Genomic DNA, 25,186 nt, shown 5'->3' with positions numbered 1-25,186 from the left:
CAGGCCAGTACAACTCCCGTTAATTCTTACTCCCCCAAACCAAAAACACACGGTTCCTTTCCTTACACAGTTGTTCTTTAGCATTAACATTGTCCTCTTGACTGTAACTGTAATACACCACAGGCTATAACAGCATGGGACATTATCGATTTAACATTTTTAAAGCCTACCGATGAATATATGACAGTGAAGTCGATTTATGTTCTTTGCGGTGCATCTTTACAATACCTTTAGATGGGGTCACCACGGTGAAATTTATACGTCCCGCAAAGATTGTGTTGTTAAAGTGAGGCCTGATTCGTCAATGTGGGTCCAGTTTGACCCAAATTACCTTATTATTTAACTAAGAAAATTATATTAAACATACTACCAGCAACAAAACTCATAATGGTTTGTTATTAAATACTCTCTTAGTATTGCCACCTGATTAAAAATAAAATCAACATCTTTCTAACAAAATGGCACAAAGGACTTTGAAAAAAAGCTGTTGTAATGTTAAGTATTTCCCACTAGAGGACACCATATAATTTCCCAACGTGTGGAATTGATTAATTCTTCGCTAGTTTCTAGAAATGTTCCCGCAGTCAGCAATAGCATCCAAACGTTTGCCTTAATTACTAATCAATGTAGTTTAATATCGGGAAAGTCCTACTACTGAATACTGTCATTTTGCCTCTTTTATAATTTAGCGTATCTTAAGTAGGGTTAATTAAAGAAGACAAGGAAACATCCATCCATCCATTTACCAACGAAATGGAAATACATTGGAAAATAAGTTCACGATCCCTTTTTGGTAACTTGGTGGCGGTGTAGGCCTATTGCTTGTTCATAAAAGTTGAAGTCCGTTTGCTGTCTTTCTCTGCGTCTCAGTGGGATTTTAATTAAAATTCATAGTTCGCCATGAAAACAGATGGGGTGGTAGATTGTGTTACATGGAACATAATATTTATTTTGCCATTTTCCCCAAGGACAGTTAACATTATGATATATGGATGGATGCCATCTTTATGGAGAATGTGAAATACAGAAATTTGTGATGCTTTCGTCCTCCCATTGTTAACATGTTTACATAATACTACAATTATTTTATGTGGCCTACGCATTTAAGTCTTAACGGACAAAATACCTTTCAAAAAGTTTTGCTTATAATTTGTTGGTATAGCCTGCGGTGTTATGATACGTATTTGGATTAGTAAGTGGCAACTTTTTTCTTTTCTATTAGCTAGAGTTGTAACTACAGTAAACCTATAGTTTATGTAGTTTATTTTATGGGCTTTCCTGATTTAAAACATGTTTTTTTTAATTATTCATATTATTATAAAATGTAAAAATGATGAAGTTTCAAATTTAAATAATCTCGACCTAAATATTATTCGCTGTGTTGCTGTAAACTATTAATGCAAAGATTCATCAGCCATGAAATCTGATGATAATGAGATATTATTTGAAGATATGATCAACTGGACAGAGCAAAGTTATATATGGTTGAAGCTGCCGTCAGAAATAGCCTAATCTACCGAGTTTTAAATTTTAAGTAATTTAAATTTTTGTTAGCTTAATATGAGTCATTTTGGAAAACTTTATTAATTATGACGAACAAGTTTATGCATTAAAATAGATCGAGCCGAACTATTATATGAGGTGGATTTCTTTCACCGGGTTATTAAAATATTCCAGTGTATTGTAGAATAGAAGATTTTGCAGGCCTATGTACTTTTTCGTATACTTCGTGCAATAAAACAACCACTAGGTGGCGCTTTTATCCTGGAAAGAAAACAAATTTATACAATTTTCCATCGACCTCAGAGAGAAACCTGCAAGTACATTTTCACTGACGTCTTAGTAATTTATTAAATAATAAAATATTCTATAGCAATCTTTTTCAACTTGAGTATTGCGAATTTTAGAACGTTACTCTTTTTGTATTAACTTACAGATGAATAATCCTAATACCGTCTCTTGCACTAATTGCTTTAATTAAACTTCCAGTAGTCATAACCTACGCTATGGTTCATGTAACACACATGCATACTCATATATCAATATGTATCATATATAAGCATGCCCCTGCGCGCGCTCACACACACACAAACCTGTACTTATATCTTTGTGGGGACCATCCATACATTTCCATGGGCATAATCCTAATCACAACTATGACACCCTTAACCCCTACCTAGCTATAACCTTAACAATAAATAACCAGACAAATACAAAACTTTTGGCATTTGTAGTTTTTTATTGCAGTCACAGATATTTATAAAATTGAATTTCCCCATGTGGGGACCGAAAAAATTGTCCCCACAACGTCTGGTTTTTATCACATTGTGGGAACACTTGGTCCCCACAATGTAATGCACATCTGATCCCCCCTCTACATACACATAAACCCTCGCGCGCGCCCACACATATTCAGCAGTCCGTAAATTCAGCAGGTGGCTTTACCTGCGATTCAAAGCCGTTATTGCTAAATCTTGCTTTTAATATGAAAACCATATTCATTCCTCAACCACATCTGGGTCGTGAGCCAAAATATTGTCTGTTCCTCTATACTGGTATGATTTATTAGGCGAAAACACCATACAACTAATCAGCAGAGTAACTAATTAATACAAATCTGCATTTTTGCATAAGCAATTAGTGCGATGAGAGAACAGTGAAATGGGAAGCTGAATTCATTTAATCTAACTCCCTATTGAAGCGGAAAGGCATTGGGGTGATGCACCGGTCTCCTGTTTGGGGAAAATGACTTGATTAGGTGGAGGAAAATGAAAGGTCAGATCATCAATATTTAAATCGCATTGCCACTGCTGGGGAAAATTCAGTGCAAAACATGTACAGCACGAGCCAGAATCTACATTTTTGCTGTAAACCCTTTAAAATGTATTATAATTAGTATTAAACTTATATTAAAATATGGAATAATTCATTTTCCTATTGAAGTTAAATCTCTGCACATCACTTTCATTTTTATAATATTCTTACCTTATTGAAAATCTATCGTAATTATTATTCACCCTATAGGTTATTGATAATGAACCATTCCTTATCACTGAATAATATCAGTGATTTTGAACAATATAATAATTAATCGCTATTCAGTCATTTTAGTATTTGTTCATTTAAAACGTTACTGTTTTCAGTCCGTATCAAGTGCTTGTGGATATACTTTTTATAAGTAAGATGCATTCGTGAAAGGCAAGATTTCCATTTTAACTTGATAACTTGGACAATTATTAAAATAAGGCACTGAAACTAATTAAGTTATTAGAATAATGCAAAACATGACTCATTCGGCATCCTAGTAGTACTACATTATTTTTTATTTGTTTTCATGAGTTATTTCATTGGATCTACTTTAGTGTGCATTTACTGTTAAAGCCTGTGGAGTTGTAGAATACATCAAAAGCTGGATTGATGTGAAACTCTTGAAGCACGAGAAATAATGTAGTTATGTGAGGTAATGAAAGTAAAGAAGCTAAACTGATTCGCGTGTGTGTATATAGTCATCGTCATATGTCGTCATTTGTGTTTATGTATGTATGTATTTATGTATGTATTTTCCTCAAGATCCCTGCTGCTGTCGAGAGTAGCTGTCGGTGGTGCTGAACTGATCTCTCTTTTCGATACTTTAACGCCACGGCGGCCGTGGATTGTACGGTAACCATGAGCTGGCACAAGGCAAACATTCCAAATCAGCGCTTTGCTGATGGAAGGGGGTTTGATCAACAAAACTTGTCGTTTTATGAGAAAGATTAACTGCCCTTCCCCAGAGCTAGGAGGCGCCGAGTTTCTGTGACCACTTCACAGTTACCTGGTTTTCAACCTGCGGACCTGCACCCTGTGCGTTTGACTCAGACCATTACCAGATGTTAAATATAGACTTATCAGAGCTGAGTAAACATGAGGAAGGCAACACTTTTCAAGCTTGAGCAAACGTATATAAAGACTCTTGCTATTTCTCGTGAAACACCAGGCATCAAAATTCTGCAGTGAATATGTTCAAAATATGTTATTGTCTACTTTATTTAACCAGAATTTCATCTCTGGAATGAAATACAAAGCTTAAAAATCAAGAAAAATATATGATTCCAAATAAAAATAACAATTGTTCGGTAGGCATCATTTACTTTAATTAAGATATTACAGCATTCCCAAGAGATATCAAACGGTCTGATTTTGTGTTAGAGAGAAACGCAATACATTTATTAATCTGATCCCGTTAAGGTATAACGTGGTTGATGAATTTTGGCCAGTTATACCGCCTATGACAGAAGATGGATGCGACTATTGACATGTCTTTCAGCAGATTAAATAAAGGCAAAATTATGTTCATGCTAAAATTTCATTATAACCAAAGACAATCGCTGTGTTAGTAACGACCGCCAGCACAACTGTTCCCCCGTTATGGGCCGAAATCAATTAAGTTTTTTTCTTCTTATTGTCTTGGGTTTCCCCATTTATCCTGCTGGCCGTTCAACGGTCACCCCGTCATTTTTCTTAGGGATTATATCAAACTCAATGTAAAACAGTAGATTCTGAACGCTGGACGAGGCCAGCGAGCCGTGAAACAGGCTTTTGTTTGTGCGCGTGCAGCTCGCGTGCCGACCCCCAGTCTGAAAAGAAGAGACTCATTACTGGGGGCTCAGTCCGGACTACACAACTACTGTCTTCAATCAATAGCACGCGCAATTAGAAAGATTACCAGAGATAAGCACTGGACTATTTCAAATAAGCTTAAACCCACGCTTAGTGTCGGCTGACCCAGTAGCCCTGTGCAAGTTATTTTAGGACACGGTCTAGGCCTATTTCGTAAATAGCATCAACATTAAAATCCTACTTAACGTCATCCTGATAATCATAATCGTACAAATCGCCGTTATTTTGTTGGTGTTATTTTTATTGATTAAATTGTGTAGGCATGCATGGTTATACTTGGGTAAATGGAAATTAACTTGATTAAGTCCACTCTCTGTTTACTAGTTGCTGTGTAATCTCATAGGTTTCATACTCAATCATACATAAGTTGTTAACAAATCTGGTAGTGTAAATTTGAGCCCGTACATGGAAACTGTACGCATGTAACGTGTAGCCAATGCACATAAACCCGCACGTGTGTTCAATGGGATGAGTCCTACAGTATGTTTTTGTTATAGAAGAGAATATGTGTGTGAAAGGGTTAATTCATCCTGCGGGTACAAACAGGTCCGCAGAGTCTCTAACTGGCGACAGATGGCCACTTTCTTTTGGCCACAAAGGGATGGAATAGAGAGCTCTGTTGAATACAAATGGAAGTTGTCACGTGACGCTTGGGGCCGTTTGCCTGACGTAGTTGACCATATGGCGCGTGCCGAAGAAAGAGGTGGAGCTTCCTGACAGTCGTTGGTGCGAGGATATTAACAGCGGCTAGAGGTATACATGCTCATCTCTCAGCATCAGTAGCACCGCTATATAACCTGCGCATCCGTACAGCAGCCTGTCACAACAGACTTCGCAGGACCTCTAACACACCTGGAAGGGCATGCAACTCACATAAGAAGACATTCTGCAGGAGAAAGGTATTTATCAAGTTAAAGGTCGAGTTGCCTACAGTACTGCTATGTTTGTTGTGTATTTAATAATTCCCACAAAAAAACTAGGAGGCAGAGTTCTGTACCTTATTAATGAATTAATCATGATGCTCTTTTTGATTATTGTTAACGTATTTTATTTGAATATCATTAAAATAATTAAAGTACAAGTAGATTACTGTGTACTAAACACAACATGTCGTCCATAAGTGTGTAATAAATGATAAGAGAATATGCTACCTGTTACAGTATCGGGGGAACCATTGAGAATTCAATTGTTGCACGAAATTGCTAAAGCACATGGTTATTGTTTTAAAGTGGTAATACTTCATAGGAATTTCAGGCATTATTATTATTATTATTATTATTATTATTATTATTATATTTGTTGTTGTTATTTCATGTTTACTGTATAAACGAAATTTCAGCTTGATTTCAAACAAACGCAAACACAACCGCTTTTATTCCGATTAACAAAAATAAGTAATGTCCAAAACTTATATGTATATATGTATAAGTATATATCAGTTAGTAACCGCGGTTTTTAATAAGTATAGATTCTGTAAATCATGTTAACATACACACTCGCTTTACCATGTAGTTGGCTTTCTTTCCGTCATTCGGGTTTAATACGTTTGGTAGATGTAGTACACAGAAGTTCTGAAGAGCTTGATCTGCTAATACCTTGGTCACAGTTACATAACAGTAGGCTATTGTAAAAGCTAAGCAGATAATAATCCATACACAGGATTATATTTGTTTGGTTTTTCAAAACAAGACTGGAATTAATTATATTATTATTTTTTTAATCTAAAAAAAATAAGAAAAGCTTTGTGATGACTAAATGTGCAGGCAGTATTACCTTCATGGTTAATTTTGCTATCTTTTTGACAGCGTGCGAGAATGACCAAGTCATACACAGAGGGGGGCATGATGCCGGAGTCCCAGAGTGCTTCAAATTGGACTGATGAATGTCTTAGTTCCCAAGATGAGCACGATATGGAAAAGAAGAATGAGGACCAAGAGGAGATAGGCAAGGATGATGATGTAGATGATGTAGATGGCCTCAACCGACTCGAAGATGATGACGACGACGAGGAAGATGAGGAGGAAGATGGCGACGATCAGAAACCCAAGAGACGCGGGCCGAAGAAGAAGAAAATGACAAAAGCTCGACTCCAGAGGTTTAAAATTAGACGCATGAAGGCGAACGCGCGGGAGAGGAACCGCATGCACGGGCTCAACGATGCGCTCGAGAGTTTGCGTAAAGTTGTGCCGTGTTACTCGAAAACTCAGAAGCTCTCAAAAATAGAGACACTAAGGCTGGCTAAAAATTATATATGGGCTCTTTCTGAGATTCTACGTTCGGGTAAGAGTCCAGATTTGATGTCCTTTGTGCAGGCCCTATGCAAAGGATTATCACAGCCAACCACTAATTTGGTAGCAGGTTGTCTCCAGCTGAACCCCAGAACTTTTCTTCCAGAGCAGAGTCAGGACATACCCCCTCATATGCAAACAGCCAGTGCTTCCTTTGCTACTCATCCCTATTCTTATCAAACCCCTGGTCTTCCCAGCCCGCCATATGGTACAATGGACAGCTCCCACGTTTTTCACGTCAAGCCGCATTCCTACGGGAGCGCACTGGAGCCGTTTTTCGAATCTGTACTAACAGACTGCACTAGTCCCTCATTCGACGGACCTCTGAGCCCCCCTTTAAGTGTGAACGGGAACTTTTCATTCAAGCACGAGCCGTCTTCAGAGTTCGAAAAGAACTACGCCTTCACCATGCATTACCCAGCGGCAGGTCTGGCGGGACCGCAGGCTCACCCGTCCCTTTACGCGAGCTCCGCACAGCGTTGCGAGATACCGATGGAAAACATCATGTCATATGACGGACATTCTCACCATGACAGAGTCATGAACGCGCAACTGAATGCTATATTCCACGACTAACGAGTACAGTGACACACTGTTAAAGACTGTCTGAAAGCATTTACGCATTTGGATTTCACTGATGCAAAAGTGCAAATATTACATGCTTAAACTTATGTACGTATTTATTATTGTTACTGCCTTTAGGTGAGGTTGGAATGAACACTCCTGTTCGCCTTATGTATTATACTCTATAGCGCTTCTATATGACGGTCACAATGGGAAATCGAAGTGGTCGTATTCCGAATGTTATAATAATATCATCCATGTAACAAAATCACAAGCAATAATTTGGAAACTATGCAATTTTTAAACAGATAATGGGCCAATCGAGAAAATTAACAAAGATATATATTTTTTTCAACTACATTTTACTACTAGTCTATTCCATACTGAATTATTTTGCTGTGATTTTGTACAGAATTCTTAATTAACTTTTATAAGGTCAAGTTCCTATTTTATCCCATGCAACTCCATCAATGTTTTATAAAATAATAGAGGTATGTCTTGTTTATACGAAACAGTGATGATGGTAGTAATAATGCTATGATTTAACCAGCGGGAAAGTGCTCAGTTATATGTTAAGTTGCCTTGGCACTTTTTTACTGTAAAATCAAGCAAGGTTGCAAAAGGTTGCACAAATCATCTAATTTTCTTTAAATTTCTGTTTTCCTTAAGAATCAAAAAAAATAATTATATGGGTGGACGCTAAGACGCTTCCTAGAAGTTATAAAGTGCGTCATCTTTTCTGGGTGATTCCCTATGTACAGAAAAAACGCTTGACTATCACTTGAAGTTTAGTTGCCCTATTTTTAGCTGTACAAATTAGACAGTAATCACAGCTGTCCCCCTCGATTCTGGAAAGAAATCCCTGGACTTGAATAAGAAACGTAATATAGCGCAATAGATATTGCATGTACAAATGCGGTTCAGAATAAGTGCTGTTTGAGGTGTAATGCCGGTTCAACTTAATGAAATTTGTATTGTATTTTTGTTTGTTAACTTGTACAATATGATGTAATGCCACATCGCATTGAGGCTTACAACGCATTTCTTATCTATTTAAATTGCAGATAGTGTTGAATATTTGGTCAAAAGTTACATTTCTCCTTCGATGTGATTTCTTAGTGTACGTAATTCCTATGGGATTATTGTTTTTATTTTGATAGCTCATAAAAGGCGCGAATGATTATTTGTAGAATAAAGTCCATAATTAAAATTTTTCCACTTACGTGTGAATTTGTTATGGATATATTTTGAAGTTCACAATACATGAAATTATAGTTTGAAAAAAAAAAACACACAAAACGCCAGTGCGCACACTGGACAAAGTAAATGATATAGTAACAGTTACTTCGTGTTCCCAAATCGTGTTCCCAATTGTTGATAAATATTGACAGGTGGTTCAGTATTCAGAAAGAACACCGTAGTTTATTTATTCAACTTAAACAGACATTCATATATATTTCTTTGGTCTATGTGCACAGTAAAACTATTTCTTATGTTACTAATAAACCTGCAAAAACGAACAAGCATGTTTGTGTTTATTTGGCTATTTATTTACTGAATTTGCCGTCAGTAAAACTCAAGATAATTCAACCCATGGCCTATTAGTCCGAAGGAAACAAAAATCAATAAAAGTAAGCACTATGTCGTATGTCCTGCTTATGAATTTAAAGGAAATGTATGCTTCTCTGTATTTGGTACTGACACAGTAGGACTTAATGACGTCCTTGAACAGAATTCATGGGGCTCGACTTGGCGACCCCTCGCTTGTTTCAACCTGTGCCTTTCAGGCACACTGACTCTCAGCGCTGCTTACTTTCACCTACTGCCTTGATTGCATCCACCGTGTATGCTGAAGATAGATGCGAATTAAGTATCCTGAGAATATGCACTTGGCATCATTCGTTCCCCCCACGGCAGTACTTTAAATCATATTTGCATATTCCGCTTTCCCTCGCATAGTCCTAAAGCCACAATAATAGGGCATGCTTCCCATCAATAATTCAACTCTTAAAACAAGACTTTTTGTATACTTATTTTATCCGTGTTATTTTATATTTTTATGTATACTGCAAAATGAGAATCAATGACACCGAAGAACGAATACCATTAGGAAGCGATTCTCTGAATGACGTAATAAATCAAGAAATCAAATGTACTTGTCAACCACTGACACCGATTTCAATAATACGGAAAGGGATTAACGTGACACATAAACTGTTTAAATAGGACAATTGCGTATATGAGCTAAGGTAACCAGAGAGTGCATACGCCTCTAACGTAAGTTTATGTTTATAAATAGCTCAAGGACAAAATAAACGGCTATTCTCAACGCCATGGATTGCTGTAGACAGTCGAGGGGCATCCGCATGCCACCATCTTTTATGCAAAGCGAGGGAGGCACAGATGTTACTTCTGCAGGGGAGATTTTAATTTATGAAAATTATCTTGTTTATGCATGAACACTCACTGCATAGCACAGTACTTCCATCAGATGGGAAAATACCATAGAGTCAATGCCAATATCTGGAACATATTCTGCTGATTTATGCTCCTTAAAACACCCCAGAACACACATTTTTTTCCCTGTCAAACGTATTTTGACCCTCGCATTATTTAATAACAATTTGCATTTTCGTACCACTAACCCATTAGCAACTAGATCGTCCCGATCACAACATACCGAACTTATCACTTATTCACCATATTCCCAGAACTTGCTCCATGTATCAGTTTCGATTTTTAACCTCCGTGAATGGCAATTTTCGTATTTACTTCAATGCACTCAATGTTCGGGTTTTGATCTGAAACTTCATGTGAAAAATATGAAGTGACTGGTGTGAAGGACAGGTGTCCCGCTGTAAACTCCACTGCATAAAGTACAGTATGGTCACGCTCTAACGCCTCATTCAAGAGCTGTCCATGGTGCTAAAAGTATCATCACACCGTATGAATGTAGGCCTGTCAAGGCACAAATCCATGCAGCATCTATTGGTACCGCAATAACAAACAACAATCAACAAACAATGTTGATAACACGTTGAGCTATGTAGACAGTTGAGTCTAAAAATATCAATACTACTCACACTGCATTTAGGTCCCTTACAGAATTACTTCATAAGTTTATCCCATACGTACTCAGATATAATCGTAATCCCTAAAAAAGCCTGACATTTAAACAGGAGCTTTAAACGCTCCAGATGATAGCGTTCAAATCTATCATATTTATCGGAAATTTGATTCTCAGTTCTTTCTCTTTATTATTGACTAATGTTAGATAATGATAATCATATATACGCGACAAATGATATTTTTCACTTTAATTTTTAAGTAGTAATATAGCATTCACCCATACTTCACCCATACAGAGCACAGACAATATTATTTAAACACTTCAATATATTTACTTTTACTATTCGGTGTAACACATTTATTATGGCGCTGGCGTTACCATAATCTGCCACACTTGCCGAAAACATTTAAGCTTTGATATTAAATAACGGGTCATTAGGTGCGAGGTAAGCAGGCAGTTGCGATGCGCGTAACCGGAACGGTCGGACGTTTTCGCGGGGACGCGCGTTGCTGTAAGACGCTCAGGGTAGGCCGAAGAGGAAGTTCCGCAGCAGAACTATGCGGGAGCGGGGAATGACGGGGACGCGCTGACCTGATAATTCATGCGACAACACTGATTGTCGGGAAGAAATTTGCTTGCTACAGATTTTTCTGAATCATGTTTGAGTCCCCTCGAAAATCTACAAATCGACATGCGTGGTCGGAAAGCCAGGAGGAGTTACGAGAAACGCAACCGGTGTCTCCTTTGAAAACAGGCAGTCGTGGAAGGAAGAAAAAGAGAAAACAGCACAAGCAGCATCAACAACATCCACAACGCCAGCAACGATCGAATCGTTCCGTGTCCATCCCTCGGCTGCGCACCGGGAAGCCCTCGGCACTGACCTTGGGGAAAGGCGCTGCGTTTAACGCCGAAGACGCGATAGTAAAAGGGATATTTGAAATAGAAAAAAAGAGTTGCGACGTAGTGCTGACGGCGACGAGGGTAATATGGACTCCGATCGAGCCGGAGACCCCTACAGGTGGGTTGCGGAGTTTCCGTCGTTTCCATGACAACGCTCTCGCGTGCGTCGGACCTCCTCCGATGGCGTAGCGGTGACACCGAAATAGCAGCGCGCCCCATTTTTTGACGTTGTCACCGCAAGGTGCGGTCTAAATGTGTGAAATAACAAAAAACCCTGTCATTTAACATGTAATAAACTCTTTCAGTTTTAGCATTTTCTATGGAGTGAAGGGAACAGTTAAGTAAATACAGGTCAGTAAACACATAAAGACAAAAGTGTGCATTCGTGTTGTGTTAAAAAAAATAGGCATGGGCTAAGAATAAATAACTATGATTCATTTGTAATTAGGATAACAGAGTTATACTGTAAGCAGTATAAATAATTGCATAATGAAGCTGAATATATAAACACATAATATATGAATATACACAAACCGTCCCAAAATATACCACTAAGCCCAGTTCTCCCCCCCCCCCCCCGCCATCATGTTATGCAAGATAGTGATTGCTTTATTTAAATATTTGCACAAGAAGCTTACCTACAGACTAGCCTCATATTATATGGATGTGCGTACAGTTCTCCAAGAGTGTGATGGGTTCACTAAGGGTGAAAAATTATTGGGGATACTTACATATTATTGTGTTATGGAGGGCAGGTGTAGTTTTCTGCTTGCTCAGTGCTAGATTATGGGGATGAAGTCAGCGAAGAGAAGAGGTTGTACTGATTGCATTGCCACTAGCAGCTTGACACTTGTGTTTGTGCACCCAGCTGCTTTGGCCTTTATTGCACAAATATTGTTACACCACATATCGCGTTCCTTTTTCTTTTTTTTTCTGGTAGTGGGAATGTATAAAATGCTCATGTATGGGAACAATGCGTCACTTATTCAGTCGGCCCCTCCAAGTTGGGGACAATGGCCACGGTGAGTGAGCTGAATCTGGGCCTTTGTGTGGGTTGACTGCGTTTTGAGGAGATTGTCAACTGATACAGGGCAATGAAATGGGAGTCAGTTGTCACTGCTTGCAAGTAGCCCCTGAGACAGCATGTGAAATGAGCCCCCTGGGAGGGCTGGGGGTGGGCGGCAGACTGGGACAGATGCTCAGGTTGAGTGGGGTATCTCCAGGGGTCTTACAGGTAGCACTTCATAAAATTATTTACTTTAATGTCACCATCACATGCTGATAAATTAACTGCATGTGATTGAACTATTTGCATTTAAAAACAGAAGGACAATCAGTCCGTGTGTATGCATGGTAGACTTGCAAAATTCCATTATATTGTAATTTATAAAAACATCACACATTGAGAAACATAGATGGATAAAGGGATACCTTCTTGTGTCAAGAATACGTATGATATTTAGGGATTGTTAATGAACCATTTCTGTGATTTACAGACTCGGTTTAGCCACTGGTTGACGTTGCAGCAGCAATACTTAAATTTAGTGGCTGGATTTATTTATTTAATTTTTTTTGCACCAGTATAACAATTTTCAACAAGCCATCATCTTCTGCTTTAACCTTTGAAGCGGCGTCTTTCACTATTGTATGTTGATAGCATACATTTTTTTCTGAAGTCTTTGATTTGTTTTTGAAATTGAAAGACTCATTAAATTTGTAGTAAATAAATATTAAGAGTCATCAATAATGATTATAAGGAAAAAACGATATCTAGAACAGAGTGAGGGCCTATTTTGGTTTTCCTGGACCACTGGCCTCTCACCCCGTATCACCCCCCCCGTGGAAATAAAGTAGTTCTTCATTCTGAGTAATAAGGGTTATTATTTTTCTTTTGACAACTTAGTTTTTACACTGGTGGAAGGGTGATGATTTTAAAGCTTCAACGTCTTTAGCTATTTTAATTGGAGTTTGAGTGCTTTTTCCAGATTCCGTAAATGGGTCTGCTTAGTCTTGCAGCATATTGTGCCGGAACACCGGCCCTTTTAACATATAACTTGATTTGTGAAAAAAATCGGCTTACATGTGTAGTGTGAAACAGAACCCCAAAAGAAAAGAAATGAACCATATTGCCAAAAGTCTTGTGTAACAGATGTGCTGAAAAGAGACACCAGCCAACTGTTGTGAGCCTAAAGTACGGCATCTGCCAGACTTGTGGACAGTTAGCAGAATGTCCAGGCCAATGACACTCAGCAAAATGATTAGGAGTCACTGTGTGTTATACACAACGGCAATGTTAATATGTGAAGGAAGAAAATCAGGCAATATCATAAGAGCTGACATCGATGAATTTTACAGGCTCGAAATTCTCCAGAAATTAATCAAGTGTTTTATTTTTACAGCAATGTATGTGTTGTTGCAAAATGCAGACAAGATTAAATTCTATGCATTTTTAAGTTTTAATTCGTATTTGGTCCATGGATTGAGTTATTTTGTTGTTATCCAGATGTAGGGTTTGCTATATGCCATCAATAAACCATCATCATTACAGTATGATAAACTAGGGCGAAACCTGACATAAAAATACATTGAGCGTTATGGTTTATGGCATATTGTCACAGTCGCGGAGGGTAACTGACTCGTGTAAGACAATCTGTAGCTGAAGTGCATCGTGTGCTTGTGGAGGATGGCATTTATTGTTCTGTTTTCTCGATTCCCCGTAGCAGAGGCGCTGCGTGGCCCGAACGCGGATTTATTTTGCTTAAGCTTTATGGACAGTGTTTTTGTAGGAGAGTAAGCCAACGCCATTAACTCAGCACTCTCATTACAAAGAAAGCATCCATCTAGTACCCCCATGGTCTTCACCAAATGCTATCACAAAACTGCCAAAACATGACAGGGAGGCGTGGATTCACCACAGCTCCCAGTTTGACGGCTATAAGGCCCCTCTTCCGCTTGGGGAAGGGCTTATCCTGCTCGTGTCGCCTGTCCTTCATGTTTAGTGAAAATCACAGTGACCCTCGTGGCATGTGCAGTTTGTGTCAAGTGGGATGGTTAAATTATGACCTTGAAATAAAGAATCAGTTCTTTAGAGGCTATAGAAAATGTTGATTCAAGTGGAATTATATTTAATATTAATGTAATTATCTAATAAAATAATGTCAGGTAGCCCCATCCTGGGTTGTTCGCTGCCTTACCCATGTAACCTCCAGGATAGGCTGCGGACATCCCGCGACTCTGGACGGGATAAGTGGTTTCAGTAAATGGATGGATGGATAATGTCAAGTATCACTGCATTTACTATGAATAAAACATTAATATTTTATATATATTAAGAGTAGAATTGTGTTTATATTTAAAAACTTGAATGAATGTGGTTGCATTGTTTTTTCCCCCTATCTCAAGGGACTAAGGCAGTGTCATCTTTCTAAGCTAATTTGAGAAGATTAGGTGCAAGTAGTAAGTGTTAAAGGAAGCTTTTGTGTGTGATGCTTGGATTGTAGGAGGCGTTGTGTTTTCGTGACCCGTGGAATTCCCAAACCTGCAGCTAGCTCTGTGTGCGGGTAGAGGACCTGATTAAATTCGAATGCTTCTTCTGGCGTGTTTGGAAGAGCCGGCAGATTAGTCATGCTTCCGTTTGGCTGTGGTGAGGACACGAGCGAGCGCTCGGCTTTCTGTCAGCTGCTGGTTGCTTCCTGTGCTTTTCAGCAGCCGATTTGAACTCGATCGCGAACGGATCAATCCTGGATCGAGAGCGCGGCTCAGACTTTCAGCAGCAGCCCTCTGTTGCTGAATGCCAATCTGTGGTACTTTTCACAGATTAGTAAATGACTGGAGAAAAGTGGGATGTTCGGAATAGAAATTTCCCAAGGCGAAATCAAAATCAGGCGCTTACAGCAGTGTAGAACTTATTATATAACATCAACGATATCGCAAAATAAGCCCATTATAGCAATATCACAAGAAGGGAAAATTTGGATCTTTTAACAGTTACAGATATTTAGCTTGTATTTCAAAGGTTCTGCAAACCCAGACAGTTTTGTCAATTTAGGTTGACTCACGCAAAGCTCATGTAACAACTGATCACGCAGAATGAAAAAACTGAGCCGATTATTGTTTAATCCGCCTGCAAATCTTTGCAGACTATAAATAGAGATTATCATGTATTTTGTTGAAAGAGCCCGTCAGCACGGTGCTACGTGTAACTGCGGTGGTTATATAAATCACTGGGATCTTTATGTAATAGTTTTACAGTGAATTGCATTTATAAAATGATTCTGTCACATGACGTTTGGCCTAAAACTGACTAAATTGTTTTTAAATTGTTCATGATCACAAATTCATGCTAAGATTTCACCATTTCACGTATCAAGATTTTTTTCTGGACTTCCCGCTGGAAATTTTCTTATATAAGTTTCCCAGGCAGCAGTTTGTCCATATGTTTTCAGGGAACGTATTTTACGATCGTGACCTTTCGCTGTTAACACGCGTGTTCCTCTCGCTGCTTTATCCATGAATACGATACATACTGGTGTCTAGCGGACCTAGTGGAAGCAGCTTGACTGAATTTCATTTAGTCCATTCAGTCATTCAGAATGGCTTTTAGGTGAACTGCTGATGTGCATTTGACAAGTGCAGAGTCTGTATGGATGAGTCTGATGGCCTTCATAAGGTATTTTAATGGAAGATGCGGGTCTTCCAGAACATCCTTCCTGCAGGTTTGTGGGGTTTGCCAGTTTAATGAGGCCATCTTTCTCCTCATCTACGCCGCTGGTCAGACTCGGATTTCAGGAACTAATTGCACTGCGGATGTTATTTGATCTTGTTTTTCTTTTCTTTTTTTTGCCCAGTGAGCACAGAAAGTGAAAAAAAAAAATTATTCAGTCACCCTGTCTCCCGTAAGCTGCTAAGGACTCAACATGGATGTTATCTGTGAATGTCAGTCACACGGTGCCACTGCTGTGAGCAATTTAATTTTCTCTTTTATTTATTTGGTGTAGAAAATATGTGTAGGCAGCTACATACTACCACATGTTGCCAAGATATGTAGCAAAATATGTTTAATGCATAATAAAACTGCTCAGATTAAATTAAATGTGTAATTAAATTGTAATATGCATCTCTCACTTGCGCGTGATTATTTAACTTTTTAAAAATATTTTTATTTTATGGATTAGCATGTGATTTAGAGATGGGGCTCAAAGCAACAGATGCTATGGAGCGTAATGGCCGGCTATCTGTAGCGGTAGCTATTCCTGGGGAATCACTGGCTTTATTGCCATCAATAACCACTCATTATGTCGGAACACATAACGTTGTCCCCGCAACACCTGAGACTGTGCGTTGAGACCCGCCGGGGCAGGTGTGCGCCCGTAATTAAAACACCCCAAGTGACAAATGCCGCTCGTGGGGAGGAGGCAGTTCCACCTTTGGACGACGGGCTGTTCGGCCCCTCAAAGACGCTCTCCGCGTTTAATTACCGTGGCGACAGCAGAGGCCCAGGATCAGGGATTTAAGTCGGAAAACCGTGCTTGCTTCACAGTTGCCCCGACAGTAAAAAGTTAATTAGCCCGGCAGCACGATGTGAGTGGACCTCGCTAGTGCTCCGACGCCCAATCCCCCCCCCCCCCCACCAAATCATAAAGTTGGATAAACAATGTTAAATTCACGACTTAACGGAAAAGGACCGATGGCCGTGGAAGGCCACCACCTCTCTGGTTTGCTTCCTGCGGCCTAGTAAACAGCAATATAAAAATGTAAATATTGGATTGCGGCGTGTCAGTCACATGGGCCTCGGCAGGCACAGGTGGAAAATATGGTCTTCGGCGTCATACTGAGAACCACATGGCCACACACAACATGGGGCAAAGAGCAGTACACTCAGCTGGCAAAGGGCTTTTGTGCTTGGACAGTTTTCAATATACAGTATTAGTTTCATCTTCAAGAGCACTGTATGTGTCTACTACAGGCACAGATGGGATGAAACAAAGAGGACTTTAACCCTTACAAAAACCCTGCCTGCCTGCCTTCAATAAGGCAGATATTTGGTCAGCAAAAATGCCTGCATTCGTGATGCACGTGTAGCAGTTTGGACTGAGCTACTGGAACTGTACTTAGGGATTTTTTTTGTTTAATCCTTACAAAGTTCAGAATGATTTGCTTGTTTTTGTTGAGGATCATGATTCCTTTGCCCGCCTCCGTATCGACTGCGCGGTCATGCTGTGTATTTTCGACTCCTCCCCCGACAGAGATGAGGTTTGAAATTGATGCGCTTTGTCCATTCATTAATTGCATGATGATATGAGGGCGCCCCCCACGTCTCCTGCAAGCCGGAGTGATGCTGGGAGGAAGCTTGTATCCATCTGGAAGCAATAAACTTTTCTAGAAGACTGCACAGTTTTATTTAATCTCGGGACTTCTCACTGTGCACCAAATGAGAGCTGTTCCCATCGTGTCATTTTAAATCAGCCTCATTTTTCGCCAGGGAACGACACCAGGCTGGGGAGGGAAAATGCTCGCGTCAAAGCAACCGTGCTTTTTCTTTTCGGCTGCAGATGCCAGGGGGTCGTGGCATTCGAGCCCTTTAAATAAATTCTGCATAAAGAGGGCTTTTCTATTCCAATGAACCATAAATCTAATGGGTGATTTGCGATGTGCAGAACATCGTCAATCGCCTGGCTGTGAATGTTTGCTTACAGCACAGACTGAAGTGTGCTGCACCCACACCACGTTGGAAACCTGAAATTATGCATAAAAAATGTATAAGCTTACTCTAAATTATATTGGGCCATTTCATCAACATCTGTTGCGATATGTAGGCCAATAAACAGCAGTGAACATGAATACGTCAAGTACAGTTTGGTAGGGCGTAGAATGTGCTTTGGGCAACGATGAGCAGAGTAAGGGAGGAGAGAATGAGAAAGACAGGTGTGGTTAGACCCTGCATGTCATCGGATGGGACAGTTGAGGCCGTTGTATCTGCGACAGCTTTGACCCGAGACATATGGACCAGCTTGCGTACAAATGGGACCAGTTTGCCCGGAGCCTCATACTGGGCGGTCTCTGGGATTGGGTTTCCACATCTCGCTCATCCAGAGAGCCCACGGCACCCTATGCACCAGAAAGCCAAGGAAGGGGGGGTGGGGGAGGTGTCGGCTCTGACGTGGCAACAAGAGCCGAACCGAGCTGCCTGCACACCTGCCTGTTTTGCACGGCCAAAAAGGGCCCTCCGGTCTGGCTGGTGTGAAAAGCGCGGTTTCCAAGCCAACCGCAATGCATATAAAGGCGGAATTACCAGGCGACTGGAAGGGCCGCTCCATCTCCCTGACCAAAAGCCGCCGTCCTGCGACCGTAAAGCGGCATCGTGATTGATATCCATGTGAGGCGCTAGCAGACGTGGGGATTTAGCAGGAGCATTCTAACGATCAGCTCCAGGAAACATTCGCTAGAAGCAGGGTCCCTGAAGCATATGAAAATGAATCAAATTATGCTTCAAATGAAATCAAATTAAACCTCTGTCTTCATAGGCCGCAGAAACTTACCGAAGGAGCGGGTGCCAATAAACTGACGGATTCCGCTCTGCCTGCCAGAATTTATGCCTGATTAAAAGATTATGTAGCATAAATGGAAGTTGTGCCGGAGCGAATGATATTCTGCGAGGTGTTACCTTCCATCTTTATGGAAACAAATATTGTTCAGAAGTTGGCACGCATCTTCACACTTAAATTTGTTGAATGTGATTGAAAGGGGCATATTTTGGTAATGAACATATTGGTACCACCATAATACGTCCAAAAGGATTTTTCACAGGGGATGTTTTCCTCATTAAGTTCATATTTCATTGAATTTACTCCTTTACTTTGAATAGAACAATGGGGTGGGGGGTGTAATATTGAATTGAGCTCCCCCCTGTAGCCACATTACAAAGTACAGTAATTGAAGTTATTAAGGATTGCCATATGTCTCGCTATAGTAACCATTGTTTTAATGTACAGTCCCATTAAAAAGGTTCAAAAAATGCCTAAAGACCATAAGACACAAATCCAGCCCTTTTTCCACACAATAGCGGTTAATATTAAGTAGTCCACCAGAAAAAAAAACTGATTTAAAGTGTGAGGCTAAGTGGATGATTATCAATATTAAACCATCGATCAGGTAGGAGGGGATCGGCAGTGTGGAATCTGGAGAAAATTCTGCATGCATTAGTTAGGGCAGCAGAAAGGCGAGAAATTAGAAAGAATTGCAGAAAATAATTAGCATTAAAACTGCAAGATAAACACTTGGTTATATGATTAGCATAATGTAAGATATTAGTGGTAACACTCTTTCCATGATTGCTCAGTAGCGCAACATAGTAAACAGGATAAGAGAAAACCTTTTGTGGCAAAACCTGGAAAATAAAAACAAGATTGCACCGAGATTATACTGTGGTGGAGCAATTAAATTTGAATTTGTATGCTGCAAATAGTTAATTAAATGCAATAATTGGATTAAACAAATTATAGACAAAGCACTAAGAAGTGGCAATGATGGTGAATGCACCTGTTTGCATGATGAACAACAATAATAAGGATGATTCAGGAGGTGACTCTGTAGCACCGGTTCAGTGCTGGTTCATTACTGACTATAATTCTGCTCAGCGTGGGGTGTGTCGAAATCAGATCTTACTCCCCTTTATTGAGGGGACGAGCTCATAAATTAGGTCCAAGTACTAAACACCGCGCACGCGGTTCGGGGGGAGCAAAGCCAGCGCCTGTAATACCCCGAAATGCAGGAAAAGGGCGTGAAAGGCCCCGCGCCCCGACGGCAGCACGTCTGTAACTCTGGACATGTGCAGAAACTGCGAACACAATTAGCGTCAAGCAGATAAAACCTGCTCTAATCCTGTTTACGGTCCACGTCAGGCAGATGTGCCAAGATTGATTCAGACAGGATCCCGGCTTACTGTAGTGCCGGAGGGGAGGGGGAGCAACCCTAACCCCCCCCCCTCCCCTCCAAGAGTGTTGTCCCCGCTCCCCCATAGGCCGTGCGTGTCGGCGTGGGGCGGCTTGCCCGCTCGTCCCTACCGACGGAAAAAGCTTCATCCGGGGAGATTACCTTTATTCCCTGTAATTAAATTGACTCCTTTTTGTGTAGACCACGATAGGAAGGGGCCACACCGTTAAATAAATAGCTTGATATCCAGGAGTACAGCTAAACCCAGAGCATGAACAGATGGTGTCGGGTATCTTGCTCAGTCATGTGAAAAGACAGTTAATGTTCTGAAACACAGCGATGCGGCCAGGATACGCCTAATGAAGGGTGGGGAGATGGGGGGGGGGGGGGGGGGGGTCTATATGAGGGGAAAATTGGGGAGAGTGGAGAAGAGCACCCCTGATGGGAAGGTTCTGCATACAGTGGCGTTTACGGAACGTGATACCAGTAGAATGAATGGGTCCTAGAACTAGTGCCTGAGGCACACCTAGTGAATAGTGTGGGTCTGCAGGGAAACGTGGCCTCAAAGGGAGGATCCTGTATGAAGACATGCTTGGATAAGAGGCTCTGCAGGCAGGATGTTCTTAATTGAGCCGTAGCTGGGGCTGGCATGTGCTCCTTATGAACAGGGAGACATTTAAAGGAGATGGCATTTTCAGATGGAGTCTGCACGATAATGAACCCAATCCAGGGTCTCCTGCAAACTGAGATCAATCCAGCAGGCTACATGGTGATGGCCATCTAAGAAATCTTCAAGATCATATTTAACTTGTAGCTTTTTACTTTGTACTTCATGGCCTCCGTGCGATAACTTTGCTATCTTTAGCGGGCAGCCCCCTTACTACAACCTCTGCTGTTCTCCTGATGGCAGGTTATTTCTTGTCATGGGTAATTCCCAGTCCCCTCTCATCTCCGCTTAAGACCCCGACTATTAATACTTCCGTTTTTTGAAGTTAATGGTTAACACTTCATTCCAAATGGTCACCTCAGGTAACTTACGCACAGTAGGTGGAAGGAACAAATGAAAATAGAATGAGAGATCTTTGGGGCCATAGGCAAAATTGCTAGTGGGGGGTCTTGGGGAGTGAAGGCTCACAGTAAGTCTGCAAATCAGCCCCCCCCCCCCCAGTACTGGCTGTGCCTCTGATTGAGATACCTGTATATCTGTTCAGCGCATGGATTAGGCCTCTCCCTGTCACTTTAGATTATGGTTATCAAAGTGTTCAAGACTTTCTTTTTTATTCCGCTGCACTTACTGTGTCTTTACTCTTTGAATGCCTTTATTCCTGCTGTGTGGCTCGGTAGGACGGGGCACTGTGCCAGTGATCGGAAGGTTACCAGTTCAGTGTCAGCTGAGCGATTTCACCATTGGGGCCCTGGTCAAGACCCTTAACCCCCAGTTGCTCCAGGGACTGGCTGACCCTGCCTTTTGAAATAATGTCTGCTAGATCAGTGAATTTACCATAGGAAGGATGTGAGAGGATGGCAGGGAGCCGTGAGATGCGTGATTGACATAATGTACATACTAATGTACACACATGCACATATAATAAGCAGAGTCTCTGATTGGTCGCCTTGTGTTCTTCGCAGGGGAGTCAGGCTCGTGGAGGCGGGAGGAGCATGTGGAGCTGCGGAATGTGTTCGCCGTGAAAGTGAAACGGCGCCGCTCGGTGGGTCAGCAGTGGGGCGGCACCCTCCTGGGCCTCACGCTCTTCTGCTGCGTCAGGAAGGGGGCCAAGCTGAAGGAGCGGCCCATGCACCTGAACAACCTCAGCGCCGACCACTGCGAGGTCTGGTTCAGGCACCTGAAGGACCTTTTGAGTGGTAAGAACCTCACCAGAAGGTGGCGCCCGTGGGGTTGGGGGGGGGGGGGGGGTGCATGAGATCCATGTTACATGAAACGACCCCCCTAAGATGCAGAATATGTCTGGTTTATGCCAAACAGATTACATACACAGTGTTGAGCATGTAGTATGAACAGGCAACTGGGGGAAATGGGACCGTTTTGTAGCTCCCCTGCAATAGACCAGGAACTGAGTAATCACCATCATTCAATACCATTTCTGTCTTAATCAGTGTATGAACCACTGTGTTAATCTGTATACCAGTCACTATATTAACTAATCTACCAGTCACTGTATCAACCTGAACACCAGTCATTATACTAATCAGTGTATCAGTCACAATACTAGTCACTGCATTTCTCAGTGCACCAGTCACTGTATTAACTAGTCTTTCAGTCTCTGCATTAATCAGTGTACCAGTTTCTGCACTAATCAATGCACCAGTCATTGCACTAATCAGTGTGCCAGTCACTGCACTAATCAGTGTAACAGTCACTGCATTATGCAGTGTACCAGTCACTGTGTTAAGTCTGCCAGTTTCTGCATTAATCAGTGTACTAGTCAGTGCTTTACTTAGTGTACCAGTCTCTGCCTCAGTCCCCCCACTGCCTCTCTGTTTATTGACGTTCTGACTGTGAACCAAAGGGGCATCTGTCAGTTTAAAAAAGCAGCTGTGGGGGGAGGGGGGGTGGGCACTTTACCCGGCAGGCCCGGTGACTGATGCACTGGCAGGGCATGCGACACTGGGGGCTGTGATGGGCAGCATACGGCCCGCTGTGTCCTCCGGGCCGGCCCAGCGTAGGGCTCCCATCGTGGGGCGGGGCCATCGGCCACAGGGGTGCGGCGGGAGCGCATCCAGGGAACAGGCTGCTCCCGGACGCCCCCCTGCCGTTTGTAATTATCTGTCCCCCTTGTGCCGTTGTGGCTGCCAGGATGAGCGGGACATTGGGGGACGAGCGGGACTCAGGGCTGTGCCTGATTACCCAGCCGTTCTCCCAGAGTTCCCGGCTTTCGGCTTTCGGTGAGGGGGGGCAGGGCTTCTTCATGTTGCTGTCGGAAGCCACTGCCCGGGAAGACATTTGTAAAATTACAGAAGGTCTTATGCTGTCAGCAGATCGACGGAACATTCTCAATCATGGTAAAACAGGGTGAGCGCTCGACCGCATTAGCCAGGGCCTGTAATCTCCACTAATCCCTGTGTCAAGACATCGCGGCACTTCCTCCAGACCCCGCCTCTCTCCAGGGTAATCTGGAAATAGCCGTAAAAACCCGCCTGTGAGCGTGGCATACCCGGTGACACGGCATGTGTGTAATACCTAGTGTAGGAACGGAAAAAGGTGAGGGGGGTGGAATTAGGGATGGGACCCCCGCTGCAGGAATGAGCAGGCGTAACCTGTTGGATGATGGGATATTTGTGATGATGTCTTCTTATAATCCTGGGCCCACTCAAGTAACAAAGGCGCCTAATCCTCCAGATTGGACACACAGCGGCTGCTGGTGATGTCACCCTCCGTGTTTTAACACGCTCGTCACCTGCACACTGGTACCAGGCACGATCCCCCCCCCCCCCCCCCCATAGACACACACACACAGACACACAAACCACCACCCCCATGTTTCAGTGTTGCTCTGCACTGGGGGCTCAGTGGGGTCAATCCATGGGACCACGTATCTTCTCCCTAGCTGGGCTAAATTTTAGGAGAAACCCTTCTTCACGCTGGTCTGCACAACTTCAGTGTTTGCATGGGTTCATTAGCATAATTAAGATAACCTGCCTTCAGGGCAAATGAAGGACAAGTTGGAGAGTGATTTTATATAATATAGGGGCAATGCATTTCATTTTTACTAAAACAATTAGACACTGACTAGTTATTCTATATTTAAGAGTTAGATCACTAGTCCTTATGTTCACCTTGTCTGTTATTAATATTCTCTAATTTTATTTACTATTTATTCAGTGGCGTTAAAGCTGTGGCTTTTGACTACTAAAAATGGCTACCAAGGGTAACTATTTACGAGTCCTCATTTTTCATGCTCCTTGCGCATCGTTCTGTGCTTCTGTCGATGAAAACCAGCCCCCTGAGTGTGCTCCCAAACTCCCCAGAAAAGAAGAAGAGATTATGAAAGTTCGGGAGGCAGATTGATGACGGCAGTTTACCTCCGCGTGTGCGCGATGGCGTGAACCCCCGTCTGCTCCCCGTTCGGCTGCCATCATAATTATCTGGCCATTTTCTTGAAACAATCAGGCGGCGATTAACAAAGACATGCTGCTATCTTGCACTACATTAGTTTCCCACATTAGGCGACCTGGGAAATGCGTAGCCGTCGCATGTCGGCGCGCATGAATGGCCACCGAAATTATACCTTGATCAGCCAGCAACAATGGTAAATAAAGGTTGTGGTTCCCCTTTGTTTGGGTGGGAGGATCACGTCTGTTGTTTTATGTGCTGTTAAGTCGACGGGACCGACTCTGAGTCCCGCGGAGGGGTGGCGGGGGGGGGGGGCTGCCCTCACCTGTCCCAGCTTCCCGGTGGACCCTAACCCGCGATTCCCAGGGACCCCTCAAATGAGGGCTCACAATGGAGGGTGGACTGGGGCTGACACCCAGTACAAAAGGTACGCAGCCTGCGCAAAGAATACCCCAGCTTCTCCTCTTTAAAAATGGATTCCAGTTGCGCCGGTGTTGAAAAATCGCCCTGACAGGGCATGAGATGGGCCCTGACACATGAGCCACCGGCCGTGGCTCAGCTCAGTGCGGACTGGGCAGATTAAACTAGGCCAGGCCGGGCCGGACGGCAGCCCGAACGTGCGTGGATCACGGCCCATACAATAGTACCACCTGTACAATGCACGACTTTCTTCTGATAGCCTCACGTGGGCGCCGTGTTGCA

At 42.1% G+C, this 25,186-nt stretch overlaps 2 protein-coding genes across 5 annotated transcripts in view; both read left to right on the top strand.

Moving 5' to 3' along the window:
• Positions 1-5,395: 5,395 nt before the first annotated feature.
• neurod1 (neuronal differentiation 1) lies at positions 5,396-8,733 on the top strand. Its single transcript, XM_023801699.2, has 2 exons — positions 5,396-5,558; positions 6,465-8,733. Exon 2 carries the CDS (start codon positions 6,474-6,476, stop codon positions 7,521-7,523), a length of 1,050 nt encoding a protein of 349 aa, XP_023657467.1. The 5' UTR covers positions 5,396-5,558; positions 6,465-6,473; the 3' UTR covers positions 7,524-8,733.
• A 2,330-nt stretch (positions 8,734-11,063) lies between these two features.
• The window catches only part of cerkl (CERK like autophagy regulator), a 37,279-nt gene continuing 23,156 nt past the window's right edge, over positions 11,064-25,186 (top strand). For 2 of the 4 annotated variants that reach the window (XM_023801696.2, XM_023801695.2), the window contains exons 1-2: positions 11,065-11,599; positions 22,042-22,275. In XM_023801696.2, the coding sequence (XP_023657464.2) occupies positions 11,239-11,599; positions 22,042-22,275 (595 nt within the window). In that variant the 5' untranslated portion in view covers positions 11,065-11,238. Of the gene's footprint in view, positions 11,600-22,041; positions 22,276-25,186 lie in introns of all 4 variants that reach the window. The other 2 variants (XM_023801697.2, XM_023801698.2) reach the window with 2 other exon arrangements.

Source organism: Paramormyrops kingsleyae, chromosome 16 (genome assembly GCF_048594095.1).
Source record: "Paramormyrops kingsleyae isolate MSU_618 chromosome 16, PKINGS_0.4, whole genome shotgun sequence".
NCBI classification, from domain to species: Eukaryota; Metazoa; Chordata; class Actinopteri; order Osteoglossiformes; family Mormyridae; genus Paramormyrops; species Paramormyrops kingsleyae.
The sequence above is the reverse complement of the archived record's forward strand: the minus strand, read 5'-3'. Positions and strand labels throughout refer to the sequence as shown.

Bases quoted from the DNA above. Each gene is read 5' to 3' on its own strand.
- neurod1 (XM_023801699.2), top strand. From the start codon at position 6,474: ATGACCAAGTCATACACAGAGGGGGGCATGATGCCGGAGTCCCAGAGT.